Source organism: Grus americana, chromosome Z (genome assembly GCF_028858705.1).
Source record: "Grus americana isolate bGruAme1 chromosome Z, bGruAme1.mat, whole genome shotgun sequence".
Taxonomy (NCBI): Eukaryota; Metazoa; Chordata; class Aves; order Gruiformes; family Gruidae; genus Grus; species Grus americana.
The window spans coordinates 69,077,503-69,104,453 of record NC_072891.1 but is presented as its reverse complement, the minus strand read 5'-3'; the positions used below and the strand labels follow the sequence as shown (position 1 = coordinate 69,104,453).

General features: G+C 37.2%; 1 protein-coding gene across 1 annotated transcript in view; it reads right to left on the bottom strand.

Annotated features, from left to right (window-relative positions):
• Window positions 1-225: 225 nt before the first annotated feature.
• Window positions 226-26,951, bottom strand: part of DTWD2 (DTW domain containing 2) — an 86,519-nt gene continuing 59,793 nt past the window's right edge. Inside the window, exons 5-6 of the mRNA XM_054809841.1 lie at window positions 7,797-7,925; window positions 226-3,476 (exon numbers count right to left, since the gene is read on the bottom strand). Coding sequence (XP_054665816.1) covers window positions 3,306-3,476; window positions 7,797-7,925 — 300 coding nt within the window. The 3' untranslated portion in view covers window positions 226-3,305. The remainder of the gene's footprint in view (window positions 3,477-7,796; window positions 7,926-26,951) is intronic.

The following is a 26,951-nucleotide window of genomic DNA, read 5'->3' as shown; positions in this document are numbered from 1 at the left end:
CCCTTTTGAAGTCAGTTGAAAAATTCTCTTTTTATTTAAAGAAAAAGCTAACACAAGAGTCATTTCTTGGTAGTATGGTAACACCATCTTCCAGCTGGAATACCAATGGGGTTATGAAGCAATGTAAGTAAAATCTTCAAGAAAAATAAATTTATGTTTTGTCCTAAACATCTCTTCACTTTTAATTTGAAAGCTTTCCAAACAAAATGTATGTAGAGGGTTGTGTTCTGGTTTTGAAAGATTTCCAGCTTTCTCTTTTTTCTTAAACTTTGTCTTACAGATTATGAAAATACGGAGACTTAACAATGCCCAACTTTGTAAAATTTTTACATGTGTTCAAAAGCCTACTATCCATGTCACCAGTTCCCTAAAGCATGACATAGTGGCACACAGAAGGCAGATTTCATTTTGGTAGCAACATCTCAAAGTACAAAGTGGACAAGGACAAAGAACCAAACATAAGAAGCAACACATTCTTTTTAATCAATATCTTGTTAAACTGATGGGTTTGACTCATTAATCTTTTGGTAAGTGAAAAAAGAAACAGATCGACCATTACAGCAAAAAATAAAATTGCAAATTAAACTCATTCTAATGAAATTGCTTGCAAAGAGCGCTACTTCATCACACGCAACTTTCGTCAAAAGAGTTTGGATTTTGGAGTACCTATTTCTTCGAGGTAATGTATTTAGAGGTAAATTCTGAATCCAAAACATCTGAAAAGAAACTTTCTAAACTTTTCCTCTTACACTTCGTATGCATTTAAAGCCAGGCAAGTTCCACCAAAAAAAAGTAAAAATAAAAAAAAAAGTATTGTATTTTGTGTTTAATAGCTTTGAACGAATCTGAAATTGAACTTCATACGACTGCTGTGTTGCATCTAAATGATCACTATATTATAGCAGAGATGGGACACACAAAAAACTCAAAAAATAAAATGCCTGGAGGTTTGCAATGAATTGTTTTTCATTTCTTCAGCAACTGCTGCATAGTGATTGATCCAGTACTATACAACACAGGAAATTAGCAGTTAAAGGCTTCCATGCATCCAGCATTAGATCCTACAAATCCTGTTAACCACAGGAGCAAAATTAGAAGAACAAGAGGAATCAACAAAACTAAAAAGTGCTTATTGTAAGCTGTATGGAATTTGTCCTTTGCTGAAAAACATGAAAACTCTGCACAGATTGCATGCACAAGAGTATTTAATGTAGGATTATAACTCAATTAAGACAACTATTTCTCTGATCCTGTAATTCTAAGGCATTTTGCAGATGTCTGTGAATCCCAGACTGTAATACAAATTTCTTCCTGTTCTCCATAATATAAACTCACATTTTATGAAAAGACGCATTTAGCCTTCTGTCTAGGAAAATAATCTTCACAATGTTGGTCGAAAGATACACTACTGTTGTAGATGAATCTAAAATAAGGTAAACTAAATTAACATACACAACATTAAATGTGAACATCGTCCATATATGTAAATACAGCATTAACAGTAAAGCCTAACTGATACCCTTGTTTCCTTAAGGAAAGCTTGGACCATGTCCCGGAGCACAGAGGACACAAATTCCCAGCCCAACAGGAGCCATGCCAACCCCAGAACTGGAGGCAGCGTCACACACAAGGCTGCACACGCAAGTTGCACAAGACTGCAACTTCAGACCCCGAGCCAGCCTGGAGATTGCTGCGCTGTGCCTCGCTACAGGAATAAACATGCCCTTTCTCTGTTCCAATGTGAACTAAAGTGCATCTACACTATCATTAATCACATGAGACCGTTTTGCTTCAGATTTGTCAAAACTAATTCAGGTTTGCTGAATTTAGTGACAGATACAGGATTTTATCTACAGCAGGAGAAGAAAACATAGCTAACATAGCCAGACAAATTAAATTGTTAATCCGTGCCTAAACAAAAGGTCACTATTAGCTCAGGGTTAACTAAAACTTCTTTGCTAATCTCTGACCTAATTTTGACCTCTCTAGTTAATTGCAGAAATGCTTTCAGTTAATATATTGGTTAGCTGTGTTTACACCCCTCCTTCTGTAGTTTCTTGCCTTGCAGCTCATAAATTAAACACAAAATATCTTTTTCTAAGACAAATTAGTACCCAATTAGCTCCATGTTCTTACCTAGAGTGGAACTGATAGTAAAGACAAACATTAAGCATTTTAATCTGCTTCATCAAGGAGGCATTTATGAAGAAAGTAACATCAAAACCTTTATTTCACTTTTTTCTCCAGATCATAAAATATTACTTCACAAAGCTTGTAAAAATACCCAATTCTTCTGCTTCTAGCAATTCCCATTAGAAAGAGGTACAGTTAAATCACTGTTAGAAGAGAAGAACTAATTAAAGACCACATGTAAATGTAATGGATCTGCAATCACATTAGTAGCTGTATCTGGACATAATTATTTGTCATTGCATCATACTTCTTACGGGGCTGTTTACACTTGGCTTGTTTAATTCCTTTAGTATCATAATGATTGTATGTCAGGGTATGGGTATGACATATCCATATCCATAAAACGTCCCCTTCTGCAGAAGAGTGGGTTTTGCTTAAGTAAAAGTGAAGCACCTGAGTTATAATTCCAAAATGAATTTCTTTACATTCACCTTTTTTTTTTAAAGTCAGAAGTGTTCAGATTCTGGTAAAAACGTATGTGGGCTTAATATAAAAATTAAGTCTGAGAGAGAAACTAAACTCGACTGCATTGTAAAATGTATATAATTTTACAAAAAGGAATTCTAATATCGTAAGAGATAAAAATCTCAAAGTTAAAAAGAACTGTACAAATAGCATGCCTTATGTTCATCTGAACTAAGTAATATAAGGAATTACAGTTTGAAAACCTAGTGTAATTAGATACTGAAGTTAAAATGCTCAGCAGAAATTCAATATACTTCTAAATGCTGAAGCCTTGCCATTCCGTTACATTCATATTCCTTGTCTTTTTGTACTGACAAAAGCTTCTCCAAAGTAAATTTATCCAGTCATATTGAAGAACATACTTGTCACTCAAGAGATAAAAGAACTCTAAATTATGCTCAGAGTTTTCTTCTTCTCTTCTATAGGAAATGAGAACGTTCTTCTATCATCTGAACAAAGGCACCTGGCCTACTGCGAAAATGAAAAAGCTTGTCCGTTACTGTTTGTCACATTGGTAGATAAACTCTTGCCCATGAAGGGCCTAAAAGTTGTTTTATTACAGTACAGTCAACCATTTGGATCAAATCCAGATTCATATTTATTTGCTAGCTGCAAATAAATCCCACTGTACTGTCAGTACAGTTTTCTTATATTTTAACGTTATTCAACAAAAGCTCCATTCTTCTGAGTTTGCGCTTATTCTTTGGCATTGGCTTGTCATATAAGCCATTTTTGAGAAGATGTTCCTTGCTGTGATGGATCTGGGCACCATGCTGAAGCTGGAAAGAGCATAAAGCTTGAAGTGGACGGAGTATAGTCTGCAGAAAGATGAAGGGGTGGGGAGAGACAAAAAACCCCAAACTTTTAGTAAGCTGTTTCAGAGACATCAATTATTCCAGGTTTTGTATTCAAAGACTACTTAAAAATGCTGATAAAATATAATTTGGATGATAAATGCTGATATAATATAACCTTTGGAGACACAGAGAGCATAGCTGAATAGATGTAGTAAAAAGAAGCCACATAGCAGACATATATCCACCTAACTGCTGTTGTCCTTTACTCCTTCCTTGGACCCACTCAATCCCAACTTCAGCCCCCAGCTACCTTACTGTAAGTTATGGCTTTAACTTGGCCTTAACAATGGACTACAATCAATTACTGTAGCTCAGCCAATAAGCTGTAATAAAATAAGTAACAATAACTAAGCTGTTTGTGCTTGCATGAAAATACCTTGAGGCAGGGTTTTAGAAAGAAGAGGAACTCATGATCAAGGCAGCTGGACTGCTATCCTGGAGACTGGACTGTATCCCTGCTTCTGCCCAGCAGTATTACGTAGGACTAATGAAGCCACATAAACCAAATTTATCTCAAGTGGTTCCTAATTGTAGGTTCTTCATTTTCTGGTTGCCTGACTCAGTATCACGGGGCCTCATGCACAGATGTGTAAAGCAATCACAAATGTAACTGCAGTCAGCAGGAGCTGAGTTTCTACCAAGTAAAATGTGACTCTTTTGAGCACACAGGACTTAAATAGGGCATCAAACTAAGTGCCCATTTTTAACTTTCATGGCTCTTGACTTCAATTCGCCATCTTATATGCTGGGAATAGCACTCACTCACTCCAGAGAGGATATAAAAAAGTGCACGAATGTTTATGAAGCTCTTGGCTATTGCAACATTTATAGAAGGACCTCTAAGAAACTGATAATTGTGTCTTTTAAAACTATGCTGGGCCAATTCTGAGTGGTAGGGATAAAACAGAATACAGGACTGGGAATTGTAGATACTAACAAAACATTCACCCTGGACCTGAATAAGACAAAAGTCCTAATGAAGGAAAAATATGCCATCATTGTCCCAGCACACCAAAGGAAAAAGTAAATGTACAACCCCCACTTTAATTTCAGTATTTCTAATTTGTCATGGGTTTAACTTCTACAGTATTTAATAATTAACATAAAAGCACATGATAGCCACACTGTCATAAAAGATACACAAGTTTCTAGGACAGTTTCTTTACAAAGAATTCAAATTTCTGAGCCATATTTTCTTGTGGGGCCACACACTTTGTCCCAATCTGGTTCTAAATGCAATTGATGTAACATTGAGGCGACTCTCTAGGGTCACAGAGGCAGACGCGGGGGTGGCATACTGTACACTATGCCAATTGCAGAAGCAATTTTCGACCCTGGGAACCTTTTTTAGTAGGTGGAGGTCAAGTACCAAAATATTCATTATCCGATGGAGAGGGATATAAGCACCCCAGGGTGGACACTAGACTGTACTGAATACATTGATGAGCTTTAAATCTCTTTCACACACCCTTCTGTACTACATTCTGGGCACACAATCAGATTGCAGACCTGAGCCTATGTTGCAAAACTACTCATAGGTCTTTTTCAAAAGGCTTATTAAATTGATATTACTAATGTCAGCAACAAAAGATTAAGAAGGATATTATCTTAATGATCTCTTCCATCACAGACTAGTGGCATCACAACTTGCAAAGAAAAGGCTAATGTCCAATTAGTATTCTCTGACCTGGGATAAACTTAAACTCAAGACCTGTTCAGTCCCAAATTCCTCCAACGACACGGAAGAGCTGTCAGCTGGATGGTAGGAAGACATAACCCAGTGGGTTGAATTCCACAGCTGCAGGAGTGCAGGAGGTCAATAGGTCAGTGGGACAAGCTTACAAAAGCATTTTATCTTTGAGCTAGCTGTGAGGGGGCATTCAGACCATCCCTGCCATGTAGTTCTTGCAGAAAGCAACTTACTACTTTCCATGCAGTAAAACACTCAATTGGCTGTCCCCAACTGGATCAGCTTTTGTGTTTCTGAGAGTCAAAGATCACCTTGCTGTGCTGTGACTTCAGAGGATCATTTAAAAATACAGATCTATTAAAAAGATAATGGTTATTTGACTCCAGTAAATACTCAGAGACTGACACATGCTAAAACAAAAATTAATCCTACCTGACTGCTAACTAAACAAAATTTTTTCGAGTCTCGGACCAGTTATTCTCAATGATATTTGCCAGCCCAGTAATTTTAAATTCAGATCTTAACTGAAGAAGTTAACTATTTAAGGGTAAATACTTTAACATCCTATGTGAGAAAGATAGAAACGTTACTGATACTAATCTCCAAATTTTCTTCAGTTTCTCACATCTTGGAAATACTTTTCCTTTTTAACAAGTTGTATCCAAAGGTATTTTACACATTCCCAAGAGCCTCAACTCATAGTACCTGGGATAATACTATTCCCCACTATTTGAATATTAAGACACTGGTGAAAATATCTGAATGTTTCTACAATTTTGTTCTCAACTGAAGTAAATAAACATTTTAAGGTGTACATATCTATACACTGCCTCCTAACATCTATTAGAGGATATACTATTTAAAATTCATAAACTGTTCTGACTTTAAGCGGCTTTGGGTTTTACCTACCATTTGGAAAAAGTACAAGAAAGTCAATGGCATAAAGCCTTCGAGACCCAGCACAAAAATTTCATTCCAAACACTGTTTGCCACATTATTCAGTACCAATGAATCACTAATCAACTAAATAATCCACATGTTTTTCTGGCTTTCTGAAAATTAGGCATTAGAGTGGTTATAGGCTATAATTTCTACCAAGTTTACTCATGTCTTCCTTTGCTGTAAAACACTAATCATACTTTACACTGAGTATAACTTTGGTAACATAAGAGTGCGACATGTAAATTCCATACATTACAGCAACTGAACAGTTGTTAGCTGTTAATTACATAGTTAACTAACACAGTACATAAAACTGAGTAGTTGTCAATACACTATCTTAAGAAATACCCAAAAGAAAACTTTCTTAAAAAAGAAAATCAATCCAGCATGCTACATTTGTACAATTCAGTATATTACACATGCCTGGTACACCATCTATATTTTGCAGTTTTGCAGTAAGAAATGTCAAGTGAACTTAGAAAAAGATCACAGGAAGAGATAACTACAACACTGCATCTCTGCACTATTTGCCCTGTAATACAGAGAGTAGTACTTCTACTTGTTTTGGGCTAAATCCCCAACTGCCATCTCTACAGATTTTTATTCTGTATTGTGGAAAGCATAACATATATTTGTTGCCTTATAAACCAACTTTTTTTAAAAAGTAATGTGCAGGTCAAGAGAATCTGAGTCGCTTTTCTCATCATATTTAGAATTAGAGGAAGAAGTATGCAAGAAAGTAGCACAGGATGAGAGAATGTGATGGGAAAGAAGTTAAAAATGCATAAAAGGTACAAGAGAGAAACAGTGAACAGACAAGACATGTTAAAAAGAGGGAAGAAAAGGGAGATTGAGTAACTACTACAGGAAAAAGGGAACTCAAATCCTGAGACAAATGAACCTCAAGACAGTGAAATAACGTAAAAGTGGAAGTATCTGGGGAAAGCACTAGACAACTAAAGAAAAGGAAGGAAAAAAAACCCAAGGAAAAAAAGAGGAATTGACAAGATGAGTTGAGACGGTAGCAGTTGTTTTCAATAACCAATCTATTACTCCATACACAACATGGGCTACCAGGGTAAAACAGGTCTGTAAGGTAAGTAGTCTGCATTCAGCCTTGATGGACATTGCAGCACTAAATACGATCAGTAACAGGACACAATTTGACCCTAACTAGTACTTTAAAAATCATCAAAGCAAGATTTTTAGCTCAGAATCTTGCACAGGTTTATCTTCAGAAACCTCTTTATGGCAAAATAGCCAATCTAATTCCATAATGGGATAGACAAAAAAAGTGTACTAGAATTTAACATATTGAAAAGAAGAATAGCAAAACAATCATACAAGATCTTTGTATCTAACAAGTTCCCTCAGCAATCTAATAGCAATTTTGAAGGAAGAAAAGGAAAACTACAGAGACTTTTGGAACACAACGAGTCACAGTAATCTGAACATACTAGAGTTAATAAATATCTGAAGAAAAATAGTTTCTATTGGTACCTTCTTGGTTTAGTTTGCTATGCAAGAAAACCATTACAAAGTTGTTAAGATTTTGATTTTGACTGTCAAATGTGACATTAATAGCTAAGTACCTTCACTGTCCCTCTACTATTCATAAAAGAAAAACTCAGATGTTTAAAATTACGTACCTCTTGTATACTATTATTTTTTTCCATGATAGTAAGAGCAACCGCTGCACATTCAAGTGTAGACAGACAGGTGTTTGTTGGCTGTGTACGAATTACGTATTGACTTGAAATGTTGGTTTTCAACTGCACCTGAAAAATAGCAAACTCTACTAAAATAAACAGGTCAATATAGCAAACAACATACTTCTTCCCTATGCTAAGCAAAACACAGTCCCTTCCCCTCTGTGGTGAGTTGTCATCTTTCCTTTTTGCTGTTTCGCCTCCCAGTAGCCAATGATCTTATGCTACTGTTAAGTATAATACTATAATACCTGTGAGTTGCCATAAGAGACAAGAACTGCCGATTTGTTACTGTACAAACATGTAAAGAAAATACAATTGTTTGTTACAGAAAGACTGAGTGAAATTTTAGCAACCAATTTCAGTTGTCATGGATATCTTATAACAAAAATAAAATTATTCACCTATGTTTGTTTTATCACACACTCTAAACACACACATGATCCTGTACGATGTATAAGGATTGTATAGTCACTGACACTATTTACTTTGGTTAAATATTATTTGTGAAGTTCTGAGTGGAAGACTTTTAGAAACTACATTTATTCATATAATGTACTAGGTCACTGATTAGAACTATTTGTTTACCTACATAGTGTTTGAAAATGATTTATTGCCTCTGCTTCAAGAGATAACCACTCTATACTATCTCACAAGTTAAAGGCTTTTAAGAAAAAGAAGTTTAATTCAACCACTATACTGCCTATCAGCTCCAAAAGCTTCTACTGAGTTTGTAAACAGCAGCTGAAACATCATAGAACTTAGATTATTAGACTTTGTGAGAAAATTCAGATATTATTCCTTTATTCCTAAAATTTCCGTCTCCGTGTATGTTTAAAATATAATTGCCAAACGATGTTTTAGCAACGTTGTCACTATTCTTAACCAAAAATTATCAGTTCCTTTCAAAAAAAAAGTATTAAAACAAACCCTAAGGAATTATTGTAAAAGAGCAAGTCAGTTTTGGGTTTTTTTTTAATCTAATCCCAGCATTTTATTTTTCCTTCTTCCCAAAAAAATGAGTGACTGTTTCCAATGGCCATCATAATGTTGCTCCCATTCTGCTTGCCAGAGGCTTTTCCAGCATTCCTCACTTTGCTCAGTATTTTTCATGTTCACTTTTCCCATTTTTGCTTTTGTTTGTAATGCTTCATTTTCCTTCATCTCTTTTACATGCAATCACCCATTCTTAAAAGTCCAAGATATCTTATTTATAAAAGGGAAAATCCAGGCTGCTGAAGAAACATGAATAAGATCAAATTCTTCACCTGAATAAGATCAAATGGCTTTACCTGATCACAATGTAATAAGAATTAAAAGCAAATAAATAAAAATAAGGCAACAAGAAAAGAGGAAAGCCATTCTGGAGAGGACAAATAAGTTAGCTATAGAAGTTCAGTATACCCAACTATAGGAGCAGACAGAAAAATGTACCTTTGTGACAGAAGGTCTTAACTTGTTTATCAAAGGAAACTTTTTTTTTTTTTAAACACTAGTCTTGTTATTGGGTGGGCTTGAAGGACCAAAACATGCACATTTCAGAATATTTTAACAGTTTCCAGCAATAATTGTTTAGATAGTTTGAAGAGATCACTTTCAACAGCCAAAAAATACACTCTTGGATTGAGAAATTGAGGAGATATATGCATGCTAGTTATGTAAAGAATACAGCATACTAACATTATGATTTTTGCATTATATAAAAATATATTTGTATTATTTTCACAACTGCAATACTGGAGGTGTCATTTTATTTATATAATTTTAAAATCACATCCTCCAAAATCCTTTTTGCCCCCTTGAGTGAAGATCGATGCTTTTGCTATGTTAAGGCTGCTTACCATAATAATTACCTGGGATGCACTGTAGTTTTAATCAGGTCATACAATTATCAACTGCTAATTAAACTGAAAATGTGCCAGTGTTCTCAAAGCACATATAAATGAAACTTTCATGAACATACTTAGTATTCTTAGATATTTGAAAGTAATGATTACAGGTGATGATATACAGAGTTATTTCCTGCAAATTCAATGGTCATCTCCACTTAAACCTCATTTTCATTTTCTGCAACTATTCACCATATTTCCACAAATTAATTGGTACAATGTATGACAAATTATTCAATGAATGTCTATTACTTACTATAAAGTCAAACCTGATATTTTATATTTAAAGCAAAGATAGCTGAAGTAGTTGATTATTCCATGCCTGTAAACTTAGGGTCTTTAGTCTCTAGCTCTATATTCTGACTGTCGAAAAAAATAATTTATACCTAGCACCTCATTAGCAGATTATGCTTGCTATTACACTATATTAGAAGCTTATCATACAATCTTTAATTTATAGTCATGCTGTAGAATTTTTATCTACTGTATGAAAGATGTTAGCAGTTACTTTGACACTCAATAGCAAATTCGTTCCACATGCTGGGGAACAGATCCAGGGCAGATTCAAGAATGAAGCTAGCGGATACATACTAGCCTTTATCAACTACCTTCTTCAATGTGGTACTGAAAAATCAAAAAGATAATAAATTGATTTAGGAGAGAAAATGTAGAATTTGGACATCAGTGTATGTAATGAAATGAAAAAGAAAATGAAAATGAAATTATATTTTCATTTGCTGTTCCTCAAGGTTTGCTTTGTTTTTATGCTCCATTTATTGGGACAATGTATGGATCTCCATCATGACAGAGTAGGAAGGCTAGCTATTTCAAACATACAGAGATCTATGCTGGAGGGAGCTTTTAGTCCCTACTTAGAAATTCCCAGTAAGGTATTAAAAACTAGGGTAAACTCTGCCCATTGTTTCTCCAGCATGTATCCGAAGCAGCAGAGCAGAAACATATCCACACTTTTGCTCAACAGCTGACAGCCACATTCTTTATAGAGTCTCTCTACAGAGTCTGAAAGAAACCATGTCATCGACTACCAGCAGGCACACTGGATTAATTGTCACCTGCATATATCAAATCCAGCTGAACAAACTTAATTCAAAGTTACTGAAATGTTCCTCCACAGTTAACATAAACAAAATCAGATTGTCTACCTCTTACACGACACTCAAAAAGCTCAGAATGAGTATACATAAATACTCTATTTAAGTACATTTCAAAACAACAATCATGATTTTTTGTAACTAATTCTCCATAAAATGATAAAGATATCATGATACAAGAATTTACTTTTATTTTTTAGCTGTCAAAGTAATTTGCAAATCATATGCACACTTTGGAATAATTTCAATTACTTACAAAATACAGCAATGTCAAGTTGAAAAAACAGCAACCTATTTAACACAAGTCACCAAAATAAACAACAGCAGAAGACAGAAAATGGAAACTATCTCAACCAATTCAAACTAGAGAGAGGAATTTAGATAAGCTGAATGCAATTACTCACTGGAATTTAGCCAAGACACTGACATTAGCGTATCTATTCTCTTTATAAGTGCAAGGGAGTTTGGGGGCTTAGTTTACAAGCCATTAGAAGCACGAAGCAACACATACAATCAAGTCTCATTTCTACGTGTAGCTCGACAACCAGCACTTCCAAAAGCTTGAATGTCAGCAATTTTCACAAACTGTTACACTTAATAAACACTGGCTTCTCTGCCAACACACCACCCTCTTAGCAAATGCTACAGCCTTTGAGCATTTACAAAGGATTTGAACCACAGTAAATATAGTGACCCTTTAGTATTTCTCAGGGCTGAGTTGTTCTTCCATGGCCCTCTTTGGAGATGCCTCAGGCAAGTGAAGACCCAGCTGATCCTGTTCAGCTATTCAGAACTGATGGAAACAAAAGTGTTGCCTTGATGGGGTCAAAGACCTGCTATTTGAAATTTTAAAAATTTAAGTCAGTAAAGACAGGCAACTGATTTCTGTTTTTCTTTTAAATATTAGGACTGGAGCTCTTGCAGAAAGTTCTAAGTGCTATCCTCAGTCCTCTCCTTAATGTCAATATCCTCATCTTTTACCTTTTCTATGCCGATTTCTTCATCATTACTCTTACTAGCTTTACTCTCCAAACAGAATCCAGCATTATGCAAAATTATATGTGGAAAACAGTGCACCCCCCAGAACACAGAAAGGCTATGAAGTTAGTATACCTGTCTCATAAGGCACATCCAACATTTTTTTGTTTTGTCTGTCCTGTTTTCCACAATCAAGACTACAGGCACCTCAAAACAGGCAGAGGAAAACCCTATCCTTCTGTGGCTTCTAAAAAAACTTACTACTTATTTTAAGATCCCCTCCTCTTTTATTTATGTTGATAGGGTCCTTAGAAGATCTGAATTTCTGTTTGGGAATTAATTTGCTCAACTCTCAGAGAATGAAGTAACCAAGTACCAGTCATCTATCCTGCTTAACGTAGGCAGTAGTTATTGTTCATATGTACTGCTACTTTAATAGGTATCTTCCAGAAAAAATACCATAAGCCTTTTTTTCAAAGAAACTCAGAAGGCACAAAAAGACCCAGAAAGAGTACAAATGCATCCTGCCATCTCGCCCATCATTCTGGAAACTAAGAAAAAATTGCTTTTAATGTGCTAAAGAGGAAGAGCATTCTCTATGTGCTGGTGCACAACCAACCTCAGACAGAAAAGGGAGTCAGGCATGGGAAAGATCTTTCACACAGTATCCAGTTGGCACAAATACCTTTGACCTGTAAGCCAAAACAAACTATTTTCTATATGTTATAGAAATTTCATGCAGTTAAATAAAATTACCTTTGTGACGGAGAAGATAGCCTGAGTAAATTTAGTCTCAGCATGCTACTGAAATTTAAATCAGGAATATAAATAAGTTATTTTGTTCAAAATCCTGGCTTTAAATTAAAGTGACATCTTAAGAGCACTCTGTTTCTAAATACTGGAGGGAATAAGTGCCATGCAACCATCACAAATGGGTAGCCTGAAAGAGTGCATAGATGTAACAAAACCCTCTGTCCGCTTTGAATATCTTTTGATTGAATGTTTAGACATATCCATGACATTCCTGTGTATGTTCCGTGTAAAACGGTGAAACAAGTCATAGATCATATTGTGAGTTTCAGGTAAACTTGAAGAAATTTGTTCCATTTCTACGAACCTACAAGATATTTAGCACATTGTCTCAGACAATTTGCAATGAACCCCAAAACCTTTCTTTTTGTGTATCTCACAAACCCTTCCTCTCAGGCATTTTATGGTGTCAGGTTAGACTCCAGAGGCTTATCACTACAACAAGCCTCCAGATATCTCACTTTCATTGATGTCATGCTTTCATTTTTAGACAGAGTTGATTGACAGGAAAAGAAATTAAATTGCAAAAGAAATGTGTCCTTTTCAGACAGAGATTCTTGCATCAAATTCCTACAGGACATTTTTAGGATAAATAGGAAGGGAGAAGGTGAAAAGGAAAGGGAAAGGGAAGGGGAAGGGAAAAAGGAAGGGGAAGAAATTTGGCAAAAAAACCCCCACAAGTATATACAATTTCTCCACACACTCCCCGCCAAACTTTAAGTTTTTAGAGTGCTCCTACAGGACTTCAGCCAATTTGCTCAGGTTCTTTACCAAGAGCTGGGCAAGGAAGCAATGAACATAAAAAGGAAATACTGCCTTTAAAAAGCAAATCAGGGTAAATGCAAAACTCTTATGAACATACAAGATAACATTACATTTTCCACACGTAAAAGATTGTAGTAAATGAAACAGTAGAAGAAAACCACTGTAAACAAAACCCGTTACCAATAGCATAATTTATCTGTGGTAGACAAGTTTCTTACATAACAGGCTTCCTACTTTGTAATTTAGCTTATGTAAAGACTGGAGAATTTGACACATAAACATGAAAGTTTCATTTATTAAATACTTGAAAGAATTGCAAGCTAAATACCTACTAAAGTAAAAAAAATAGCAACCAAATTAGATACCTCGCTTTTCTAAATATATCTGTAATCTAACCTATATGTCTATATTGATCATCTTTACCCATGATACTGTATGAAGTTAAGGTAAATTTCAGGTTCCAAAGCACAATTTTTCTTGCAGAAGAATCTGGTAGTTCCAAATACTTAGTATCATGTGTGCAGATTGTTTTGAGAAAGTCCAGCAACAACCTAATAATTCCTTAGGCTACATATTTCTCTCTTCAATGCACTACGAAATCAAAGATCTAGACAAAAACATGGATGAGTTTGCAATGGCCTCCTTAGCACTTCACTTGTTTTATACAACTATTTACAACAGACCCTTCTTCTGCCTATACAATCATTTCTGAAGTGGTTTTACCACAAATCTCATTACAGTTTTGGTAGGAACTCAAAACTTTTAGCATCTTCTCAAAGATACTAAGAGAATCAAACAGTTTAGCACTTGACACATCTTGCAAATCAAATTCTCCTCTTTAGATTGTCAAATAAGGTAGTAGAAACACCTGCAATCTTTAGAAGTATCACCAAAGTAAACAATGTTTTGGAAGTTATTTCAGATGCTTATGCCCATCTGCATATGCCCATTCTGAATCCTTAATGTTACATACGATATGGAAGGGGTAAAATTATGGAATCACAATGTTTCAAACCATTTCCCATGATGTTTGTCATCACTTATACCATGCATGGAAAACATATAGCATGAAATAAGCGTCCACTCCAAAAGAAGTTTGGAAAATAAACCTATGCCTACCTGAGAACCTCTTTTTTAAAAGAAGAAAACAGGATATTCAGGCCTACATTTAATAAATAAGATTTAATCAGTAAGTATATATAAAAAATTAAGTAATTTCTTCAGTACTGATACTCTGTAGAAAGTATCTAACTTACTAGATAAGTAACATGAACTTTTACATTAATGGAAATCGTCATCAGCAGAAATTATCTAAAATGGCACTTTATAAGTGTCAAGACCAGGCTGCTGACAGTGACAGGTAAGTATCAGACTCCAGTGCGGGAAGGAGGTTGAATAAAGTTTATTTGTATGTATCCTGCTTCCCTGAAAGAGAAGACACTGAACTTGATGTTAGGAAATAATCTGAGCTCACTAAATCACAGTGCAACTTTAGGCAAGCCACCTTCCTTCTGCGTGCTCCAAAGTCTCTATCTGTAAGATGATATTTACCCAATGCTGTAAAGCACTTTGGAGGCTGAGGGAATGGATGATGGAGAAGCAGGAGACAAATCAGAAACAGTAAGTGCTGTTACTGGAGATAAGAAGAGCAGCATCTTCCTTCTGGTATTTTTGTGCAGTATATTTCTAAAAAAAACTATAGAAACAGCAAGGAGAAAAAAAGCAAACAATAATTGCACCAACCTTCCTTACGTATAGGGATAAAAGAAAATCAAGGTTCCCTTCACTACTTCCCCTGCATTTCTTGTATGAATATTTACAAGTACAAGAAGCACTAAAAAAACCCCAAACAAACAAACAAAAAAAACCCCAAACCAAAACCAGAAGGCCTTACTATTATTAAAGAAAGTAAAATAGTATGGTCGATAGTTAAAATAGATAATTCAAATAAAGTCAAAGTACAGACAAGATGTAGTTCTAATCTAGAAGTAATAGTTCAAATTCCTGTAAAAGAAGGCAGCCTGAGGCTGACCCATGCGGCTTACACAAAATTAAGAGCTAACAGACAGCGAAATTGTAAGGAAAGGAAAGTCCTAACAGCTAAGGCAAAACAGAAGATAGGACTGACCTAGTAATGTTTGGACTATATATTTAGCACAAATAATTGAAATACCATCTGGTTATGGTTTCAAGTTCTGAAACTGGAGGTTTCTACCTCTAACTAAGGAATAGCATAATACTACCATTATGTTATGTGACAATAATTATATTTAAGTGTGAGTCATACAGGGCATGCCTGGCACTTCATAAAATGACTATGCATTTTTAGTTAATTTCCATGCATTGTAATTTTTTGTATTTAGGGAACGAAAGATCCAGAAATGATTTCTGGTAATATCTCCCTTGCTCTGGTTACATTTCAAAAATGAATGTCAGGCAACAGATCAATATTTTATGCAGCACTATTCTTTTAATAATTAATACAACAGGAAAGTGCTGCGAGTAAATGCAGTCAGTGAGCAGAGTATGGATGTAGAGAACGGGGTCACGAAATGAAGGAAGAAAATTTAATTACATGTATTGTCACAGCCATTTAACTTTAATTACTGCAAATATCAGAAAATTGAAAGGGAAAATTAAATACCTCAGTGTCAAAAAGTAGCATCAATGCAATGACATTGTTCTTTGGAATCTACTCATTATTTTTGCTTTCTCTGGTTTCTCTTTTTCTCATTATATGTGACTAGTAGTAAGCACTTCCTTCGGAAGGGAAAACACAGTGGAAGAGGTTCCTGAGAAGAACTTTTGAAAGGGCAGAAGGGAACATGTAAAGAAAGATTGTAAAAGAAGGAAAAAGCCTTTAATCTAGTTATTTGAAAGCAAGCTCAATCAAAATGAAAAATATTTCTAGTTTCCTTTTTACAAAGTGTTCATATCGCACTAGAACGTCAGCATGGACACAATGGTACAAAACCTGCAACTGCTCCTGGATTGCTCTAGCAGAAGGATATTCAGATATTCAGCAGAGTTTAACAATAACTATGAAAGAAATGGCAAAGAAATAAATTAAAAGCAAAGTTTCTGCCGAAGAGTGAAAATAGCATACACCTTTGACATCTGGCAAATTACCTGTGACCTTTCAGTCACAAAGAAAATGTCACTGTATTGAGAGGTAATAAATACATACTTATGACCAGAATAATGTCAAAGTGGACCAATGCCACTCAAATTAACCTAAATGTCAGAAGAACAGACTCCTGTTGATTGCTCAGTATCATATCTCAACTATGCATGGTGTCTTGACCCAAGGTAATTCCCAGTTCTCTCCCTATGATCTCAGTCTTCTCAAACAGCAGTTTCTGCCAGTCCTAACATAAACCACTTTGTTCTTCAGGGTCCAAAATATTTCCTTGAGTGTTTCAGTTGTAATGAGACAGCAACTACAACCCGAATACATCAAAACTTTCAGAATATGTAAACATTTTAACAATTATCTTTACCTGTCAAGTCATTATACAGCAGAACATGAGCTACTTAGTGAAAACATGTTTTCTTGCTACATCAAAAATTACTCAATTTAAGAACTTAAGGCAGAAACAAAAAATTACTATCAAAGCTCACAGAGACTACTACAGCCTACAGATAACTGGGCTCTCCTATGGTTATTAGTAAAATCACCAGTGTCACACACATATAGATGAAAAAATATTTACAGAACAAGTCAGTGAAAACAACGTATTTATCTTCCATTAGAATAAGGATGCATGGTTGAATGCATACCACTTTCAGGGACCTACATTACTACAGTTTTCCCCACTGCAACCGTTGTTGGCTGGCCTTCGTTGCCTTGGGTTCTGATTTGCCTCCTGCCCACCTGCACCCCTGATTCATCACTGTACCTCTTTTCCTTGCAGAATTAAACTAGGCATCATCCATTTACTTAGGCTCAATACCAAAATTTGGTATTTAATCTCTCTCTTACAAACTGGAAATTGTAACAAATGAAAACAGATATGAAAACAGAAAGAGAAAATGGAGGATAAAAGGGGACTGTAATAAAATGTATTTACTACCTGGCACTATTTATTATTTGGTCCTTATATATTCACTTGCTTAAGTCCCATAACTGTGGAGGATGAAAGAGCATATTTTTCTCTGCATCTCCTCAGCTCCCTGAATAGGAGATTTTATAAAAATAATTCAGAGAGTAGACATCAGAAAAGGAATAAACTAAAATATAGCCAGATGACAATAGTGATTCTTGCTATCTTGCTTGCTCTTTTGTTCTGGGCGTTTTGTGTATGCAGGTGAATGGATGTTTTTATATTTCTATTTTTACATCACATGTAATCATCTCTTACAATGTTCAGACAGTTGCCTATACATCTTAAACTGTATTACACTCATATTTGTGAGCTCTAACTATATAAAAAGGAAGTTTTTAACCTCCTCTAGAAGGAATTTATCTAAACGGCAATTACGTTTTAGAATAGCTGCTTGCCCCAGCAAAGAAATTCTTCTGATTTTTGGACATGCTTTCAGAAACAGGCTGCTCGCCCTTCTTTAATCTTCTAGGCTTGAAAAAAGCAAATCCCCAAATAAAGTTTTATTATCTAAACATACCAGAGGACTAGACCACAAAAGCCACTTTCTGTTAAAAAGCACATCATTATAACTATTCACACATCTTTAACCATTACAGTTTTTCTATCAACTCATTCATGACTTTACCCATCAGTACTGGAAAAATCACAGAATTATTTTCAACTTCTGCTCAACTATACATGCTGCAAATTTTGTATTGATGATTCTGACATTGCTGCCAGTTGATGTGCTGGCAGAAGATCCTACTGCCAACTACAATTCAATGTCGTATACCTGTTGACACTTTTGCATGTTATCCTATCTGTTATACACTTTGCCTTAAACCAGATGGCATTTTATCATTTCCTGTGTAGCATTTAATCCCTCATTTTTCCCCATGGGCTTCTCCTACCTAGTAACTCCAGTGGCAACCATAGAATTGAAAAGCAGGTTGATCCCTAAAGGAACAGCTTTTTAAACTTTGTTTTTCTGGTCTTTTAAACAAAAAGAGTGGCAAGAGTGTTTTGAGCCAGCTTGTTTGAACAAAGATCCCTTACCTTGCTTGCCATACTCCAAGTGCAGTGCCTTCATTTCTTACTGCTGACACAGTGGTCAGTGAAGTCCTGCCAATAGTTTCAGCATCCCTTCACTGAATCATACAGAAGAAGAATGAGAATGCTCTTCCAAAGAGTCCTTAGGATGAGAGTACTTCAAGCAGGTTGCTTGATAAGACATACTCTCAGGCTCCCCTAAGCATCTGTGAACCTATGCTCGCCCAGCAGAGGCAGCACAGAAACAATGAAGTCAATCCATTAAGTGCTACTAACTTTGCACAGCATGAAGTTTTGATGTGAGCAACCAGGTAAATTGGCAAATAATTTGCATTCTCAAAGCAGATGGTGATGTGACTGACTTTGGTGAAAAATCAAAACTTGGAAAACTCAGGCAGTAGCTTGTGCTGACAACTGCCCAGGCATATTACAAGATGGTCAGTGAACAATGGGAAAGAAATTGAAATGCACAAGTGTGTCATAAATATTTCCTCACACCACCTTCCACATCGTAACATATGACCCACGTTTCTCAGAAGCTGAGAATAAGGAAAAGTTCCCCTTGCCCCCATACATTGCCAAGATTTTCTTTCATTGACTGGAGTTCAAGACAGCATATAATCTTGACACAGCAAATTTCTAGGGCCTTTTTAGAAGGCAACACATCACCTATGAACTGGTAGTAACACTTTTAATTAAGCAGTTTATGAGGTCAAAGATCATAGCTTCCTGTCATCAGTAACACGTTTTTGTAAACCTTTCCTTTCTGTTGAAGACAACTAAGTATTTTGAGGGTTTTTTTGAGTACTGTGGTATTTTAAATTACCAATAAGTGTTCTTAACAACTTGATTATATTGTTCGCAAATTGAAGCATATTTAGTGGACTATGCTCATCTTATGCATGGATTGAGAATGTTACACTAAGGTCAGACAGAAGGGATTAAATAAACTCAGCAGGAATGATCCTTTTATAAATGCAGTGCTGCATAAGAATATTTGTGTGGTACCTCGAAACTTTGCATCTTATTGCCACAAACAAGTTCATAAACAAATTACCCTGAAGGTCTTGGCTCAAAACCATTACGTTTACCTGCAAACGTGCCATCTATTTTAGTAGCTTTATGATGATGCATTTTACCACAGGATTCCTAAGATCTCATATAACTATGAGTAACTGGATGCAAAAAAAAAACTTTAAAAAAGGAAGCATATGGTAGCATTTACCTCAACTACTAGTAGGTCACATTTTTTTCTAGTTCATTTAACAGTTCATTTCAAGCCCATAGAGCTGTGTAACAAAGAACATAATTCAATTGGAAAAATGGGGGAAATTGAATTTAAGAGAATGTTTAATTACTTTGGAAGAATTTGGCTAGGATGCCTAAGCTAACAGCCCATCACTCATGGGAAGACATCATAAAAACCTCAGGCTTTTTGTTTTGTTTTGTTTAAATGAGTTGAAAGCACTTCAGCAAAACAGCATTTCCAGCAACAGGGGCCCCCTAAACTCCTCTTCCCTGATACAGAAGTGAGAATACATGCATGGAACTAAAAACCTGGTACCATTTGAGAGCAACCTGCTGACTGTTTTGTGCATTCAGCACCAGCCTTTTGGAACAACCTGTCTCAAAGGGAAAACCTTATGGCCCACAGCTTGCCATCTATGACGTGTTTCCTCCACCATTCCCACCCTGGTTGCCTGGAGTAGCCTAGTGAAGTCAGGAAGACACCTTCCCACTTCGCCTATGGGACAGAGGCACACCTGACTCCCTGAGCCTTTCTGACTCTGTCTAGGATTCATTACAAGGTGAGGTCCCAGCACAGAAATGAAGACATAGAACTTGTACCTTGTGCATTAATTGCTAGGGTTTTGGTAGTGGGGGGCAGCAGGGCAGACCTCGGTGGGAGGAGATGCCCTGGGCCAGACACAGCCAATTCCAGACAGCTCCACAATGGACAGGTCCTGCTTCAAGCTCAGGAGGACCTGGCGCCTGGACCATCACTATGGGAAGACCAGGACAGCTTAACAGAGCTGGGGATTCCAACCAACAGTCTCTGTGGGAGTAGCAGGGCACTAGCAAGTGCTCAGGTCCAAAGGAAACCAGCAGCCAGCAATGCTGAGGTGCCTGTGTGGGAAGCTGCTGCCCAGGCTGTGGAGGGAGGGCGATGCAAGAGAGTGAAAAGCGACTGTCCCAGACGGGCACCCTAACATCTGGGAGAGGAAAACAGAGGAGCCTGATGGTGAGTTAACAACGCAGACCAACCAGACCATACCAGTTACAGTCCTTCACTCAGAAGAGTGAAATTACCTAAATGAGGGAGGCCCACAGCCATAGCCCCAGGGAGATCGCTCTGCAGTGGTGTATGAGATTACATTGCAAGGTTTTTTGGGGGTAGGAGAAGGCTGCAAGGGTGGCTTCTGTGAGAAGACACCAGGAGCTGCCCCTATGATGGACAGAGCCAGTTTTAGCCAGCTCCAAGATGGATCTGCCACTGGCCAAAGCTGAGCCTGTCAGTGATGTCAGTAGCATCTCTGGGATAATGTCTTTAAGATGGGGTAAAAAAACCTGGAGCAACAACAGCCAGAGAGAGTGAGAATATGAGAGAGAAACAGCCCTGCAGACACCAGGGTCAGTGAAGGAGGAGCAGAGATTCCCCTCCAGCCCCTGAAGACGACCACGGTGAGGCAGGCTGTCCCCCTGCAGCCCATGGAGGAGCAGAGATTCCACCTGCAGCCTGTGGAGGACCCCAGGCCAGAGCAGCTGGAGGTACCCAAAGAAGGTTGTGACCCCCTGGGAAGCCCACGCTGGAGCAGGCTCCTGGCAGGACCTGTGGCCCCATGGAGAGAGGAGCCCACGCCAGAGCAGGTTTGCTGGCAGGACTTGTGAACCCGTGGGAGGGACCCATGCTGGAGCAGTCTGTTCCTGAAGGTCTGCACCCCGTGGGAGGGACCCACGCTGGAGCAGTTGGTGAAGAACTGCAGCCCGTGGGAAGGACTCATGTTGGAGAAGTTGGTGGAGGACTGTCTCCCGTGGGAGGGACCCCACGCTGGAGCAGGGGCAGAGTGTGAGGAGTCCTCCCCCTGAGGAGGAAGGAGCGGCAGAGACACCGTGTGAGGAACTGACCACAACCCCCATTCCCCATCCCCCTGTGCCGCTGGCGGGGAGGAGGGAGAGAAATGGGGAGTGAAGTTGTGCCCGGGAAGAAGGGAGGGGTGGGGGGAGGTGTTTTAAGCCTTGGTTCTATTTCACAAGGAACGAGGCCAGAGCAGGAGGAGAGGAGGCAGACAAAAAGAAAAAGATGGCACCAGACCAGGAGGAGGAGGAGGAGGAGAGGGGAGACAGGAGCCGCACTAGCCGCAGACCAAGCAGGGGCTGCAGCTGAAGCAGCAGCTGCACAAGCAGTGGTTGGAGGAACCATTGGAGGAGTCCCCACGCACTGCCCCAACCTCCTGCACCACCTGTCCCCTCACTGAAGAGGCCAAGCACAGCGTGCTGCAAGGGGCCTGGGGAACAAACTGGGGAGCAGAGGTTTCATAGAGACAAGGGGAGCCTTCCTTAAATGTGCGCTTGGTTTTTTGCCTTCCTATTACCAGAATCAGTAATTAGAAGTTTGGTTATTAACAATAAATTAAGTTTATCAAAATTACACTAAAATTAGTAAAAAGGTTTTGCCTGCAACAAACCCGGCAATAAAATACTGTGAGCAAATGAGTGGTGACAGAAGAAAAGGAGATAATACAAACAGGTTGAAATGCTGGGACTACAAAGAGGGAAAACAGACTTATGGAAAAGTGGCATACCTTTGGTGTAGGAGGATAGTATTCAAACCTGAAAAACTAACAAAGAATTGCTACAAATAAGGTAAACCCACCCATACATTCCCAGCAGTAAAGAAAATAACAGTGGGGTTCTACTTCCTGCAGCTGCATTTTTTCTCAAAACTCATTTCATAGCATTAGCTAACAGTGTGGCTCCAGCTCACTCTTAATGGCTATTTTAAAGGAAATTTGTCTCCCCTCCTTAATTTAGCCACAGAGAGCAGCACCAAAAGAATGAGAGCAATTCTGCCGTCTGTAGATCATCAAGCATTGCACAAAAGGTCCAGCCTTGCATTAGAAAGTATGACTACACCGTATTCCCAATCACACTTGTAAGAACCATTGCCTCCCACCTAATCCTTAGTTCAACAGTTCAGCAACAGCTGAAGCACACATGGCTCCATGTTACTAGAACCTGCGATGGGGAGGATTTTATTGCTCTTCAGCCTTGTAAAAAATCCCATTAATTGGATTTTCCCAGTTATTTAGATGGGGCATAATTTCAAAAAAATAATAATATGAAAAAACTTCCGTATAGATGTGGAACAGTTATCTAAAAATAAATCCATGCCAATCCACCAGAAGTTCATATCAGGGTCATTGAAAATAAGTTGGAAACTATTTTAAAATCCATTATATTTTTTCTAGGATTAAATTATCAGAAATTCCTTTTGTTAGTAGGATGGTTCTGTATTTTAATGAAAAAATCTGTATTAAGAAAAGTTGAAATTACCTTTCCAAGACAACAAAACCTTCTACACAACCACAGACCATTGAATAAACAGTGTTTTGCTCTAGCTCCCATATGCACCTGTCTATTAGAACTTCTGAAAATCTGCTGGAATAAAAATAAAATTCCACATACATAATTTTGTATATTAACTAAAGAAGATAAGAATGATAGTCATCTACTCCCTTTTTTCAGAGTTATAAGCAATTCTTGTCCAAGGGAGTTCAGCATTTCAACTCCAAATTTATCTGTTTCACTCTGTGTATATGTAATTGCTACCACAAAAATACAAATGCTTAACTAATTGCAAACAATGAAACTGACAGATGTATGAACTGACAGATGGATAAAGTATGAGATTTACAAAGGTCTTCAATCCATTTTATCAGCTTCCCTGCTTGCTTCTGACCTTGCTGAAGTCCCTTACGTTCTCTATGATTCTTTTTCCCAGCCTATGAAGTGACACTGTCTCCCTCTCACTTAGAAACAATGAGCTGTTTGGACAGAAAACAATCTCACAGGCAATGTAAGAACTGAACCCCTGTTTTTAGGTGACAAGAATTTTGTCTTGGGGTTCAAGAGTTAATCAAGTCTTCTCACTCTGCCTTTGGCACAACAAACTAGGAGCTGTTGCTGCCTCTGAATTCATGCCTCATTACATTAAAAAAAAAAATCTATTTCAGGATATGCAAGGGAAATTTTTGTATACATTGTAGAACACCTTGAACTAGTCACCAAGGCTGTAAAATACAAACAGGTAAAATTTATAGCTAAGCAGGATAGAGACCACTCAGCTGGAATGGACTCAAGTACAAATAAATGCTGGGCAGGGTATTACATTACGTGTCATGGAAGTAAGTCTACAAAGACTGCACGTTGAGAGTCTTCTATGAAGTTCATCTGTCATCACATTTGATTACTACTACTTAATAGAATGTCAACTAATTGAAATCCCACTTCTAATTAATTTTAAAAGGGGTAAAATCTAAAATTTCTGCACTGCACCTACAAACAATTTTTTTTTTTTTTTAAATTTGTAGCAAAGAAGTGTTCCAGGTGTCTTTGGTGAAGAGATTTCAAAGCATCAAGTATCTCATACATAATGGTATTGCCTAGGGACATGCCAATTTAACAAATTCCAAATCTAGTCCTGAATGAAATATTGTCTTGTGTGTGTATAAAGTCCAAAATGTACACAGATAATGTAGTTAGATACTTGGGTTCTGCCCTTAAATGAGAATATATTTTTAAGTAAATACAAGAATTACTATCAAACGCACAAGTTCACAGGCCAATACTTACACTATTGAGCAGTTTCTCACATGAATATTTAGTAATCGCTCAGTGGTGTGAGAAAGTTTTAAAGTTTCATTCCACAGTCTAAGGACCAAATTCTGCTATCCTTTATTTGCACAGTAAAATACTAAGTAAACACAACTTAAATAAATGTAATTGATTTGTCATATGAATAAGAGAAGCAAACTCCAGTCCTAATTTTTCTTCTTAAATGCTGAGAGCTACCTTTAAAATTTTACTTTTAAAATAAAGCACATCTAGTTGTCCCCTTGATTCATAATTAACCCTGCAGGACCACCATTCCTCCAGAATGGTTGCAAAGTGTCTTTACCAATAGCAGGAACTTTCATGAAAAAATCTGAAAGAAAATCGTTTCTAGGAAAGGTTTTGGCCACTTTCAGGTGGTAAGGTCAAAGAAAAGTTTGCTTCAGGTCTCTCATAAAATGAAGATTAAAGACTTTAATAAAAGAAATAGTTATTCTAAAAATAAAGTGATATGGGGAGAAGTGGTAAAATACAGTTTGCACTGGAATGGAAATCTAAAATAAAAAGAGGAATGTGATCAAGTACAGAATCTGGGAAATCAAAAGTGAAATAGTCCAGTAGTCAGAACAACAACAAAAGATGACAGTAGACCAAGTAACACAAAAGACCATTGAGACAGCTAAACAAAAAGAAAGCCTGATCAAGAAAAGTCAGAAGTAGCTGTACAGATAGGAAAAAAAAACCAGCAAAATATTGGCTGTTTTCTAAGAAGTAGTTTATACCAAATGTATAAAGACAATGATAAACCAGCGAGAAGACAGAAGCTGCAAGTAAATTAGTGAATCTGCAGAAGAGAAGTAAGCATTACTGTGCAGAAAATACCTGAAGAAAACAAAAAAAAGACAACAGACTGCTAATTTTAACAAGTTTTAGTACTGAAGGAGCCAACAGTAGTTGTATTAGCATGGCAAAATGATGTGACTGGAGGCTCTTGGAAAAATGGCTTCTTTTCTCTCTCTTGAGGTTTGGGCTGTACTGTTCTCACCACCAGTTGCTACTTCTTATTTACACTGCCTCCGCTCACTTAAGGCACCATGAAATTTGAAGGCCTTGGTGGCAATCTCCGCCTGGTTCACTGTCCTTCCCATTATTTCATCTTTTTACCCAATTCATTTTTTTCTACTTCCTCTTTTGGGGGAGGGATGGGGCAGCAGAATATTTAATTTGCCAAGTATCGGTTTACATCTGTCCCTAATTGGAAAAACCCCACATAAACAGCAGCAGCCTATAATAAAGTACACATAGAAATACTCCCTCTGAGTGTTTTTCTAGCCTCCAACAACCCAGGGATCTCACAGGCTGGAAGTGACCCCTTAGCATTTAACAATGTAACCCTTGATGGATTTTTTTTCCCTGATTTTATCCAATTATTTTCCAAACCTCAAAAATATACAAATTACAACTGTAAAGAATTCTACTGCTTTAATACATATGTGAAGAACTACCATTTTTTCATCTTAATTTCTCACTACTTATTTCTTTTGAAGCCTTTTATTTCACAAGGATAGTCAACAATTGTTCCATATGTACCATATGTGACACTTACGAATTAATAAATCTTTATGATGCTGGACATCTTTCCAGCTAAAGAATAGCCCACTCACTGTTTCTTATATGCAACCCATCCCATACTTTTATCATTTGTTGGCTTTCTCTGAACCTCTTCTAGGTGTTTGTGAATTTTTGTGCATTTTTTTTTTTTAATAAGAGTGCTGTGGGCCTGAAAGAGGCAGCATGCATGCAAACAAGCAGATGTGCTTCTAACATTAAGCTTAATTTTCCAATGCTCTTGGGCACTGAATTGAGGTTTTAATGGAATTTATTATAATCCCAAAATCTCATTGCTGATAAGTAAATTGCACAGTTAAGAGCTTTTTGTTTTTTAAAATAAAATTATCTTAATTTTTGGTGTATGCTTTCATTACCATTTATCTGCAATGAATTTCCTGTGCTATGCTAATGTCCAGTTACTGAGCTTCACAGTCTTTCTACAACTCTTCACAGTTAGCCCTTCTTATTAACTCTCTAAATACCTTAATGTCACGATGAAATTTTATCACTTTACTAGTAAGCCCTCCTTGCATTACTTCAGAATATGCTGAACAGCATGGATTCACTAGGAGCTCCACTGATGAGATCTCTACAAATCGTAAAATAAAATTATAATCATTCTGAAAACAGACGTGTTACTGCTACCTGCTATATTTTTTACGAGACAGTTCTTCTTCATATGACGCTTAGTTTTATTGAGGGTATTTGGTGATGGCATCTGCCAAAAGTGACCTCCACACACTGCTTTAGTCAGATTGCTTGTGAAAGAGCCAGGAAGCAGGTGGGTAAACAGCTCCAGTAAACTTGCAAGATATGTCATCTGTTTTCAGCAGCTGCACTGGGCTAGCCCAATACTGCATAATTATCCATGGATTTCTAATTCTGTTCTTTATCATCTTTTAAATTAATTTATTTGGTACAGGTATTAGCGCAGCCTCCCTAGATATGTGGAAGGATAAGCAG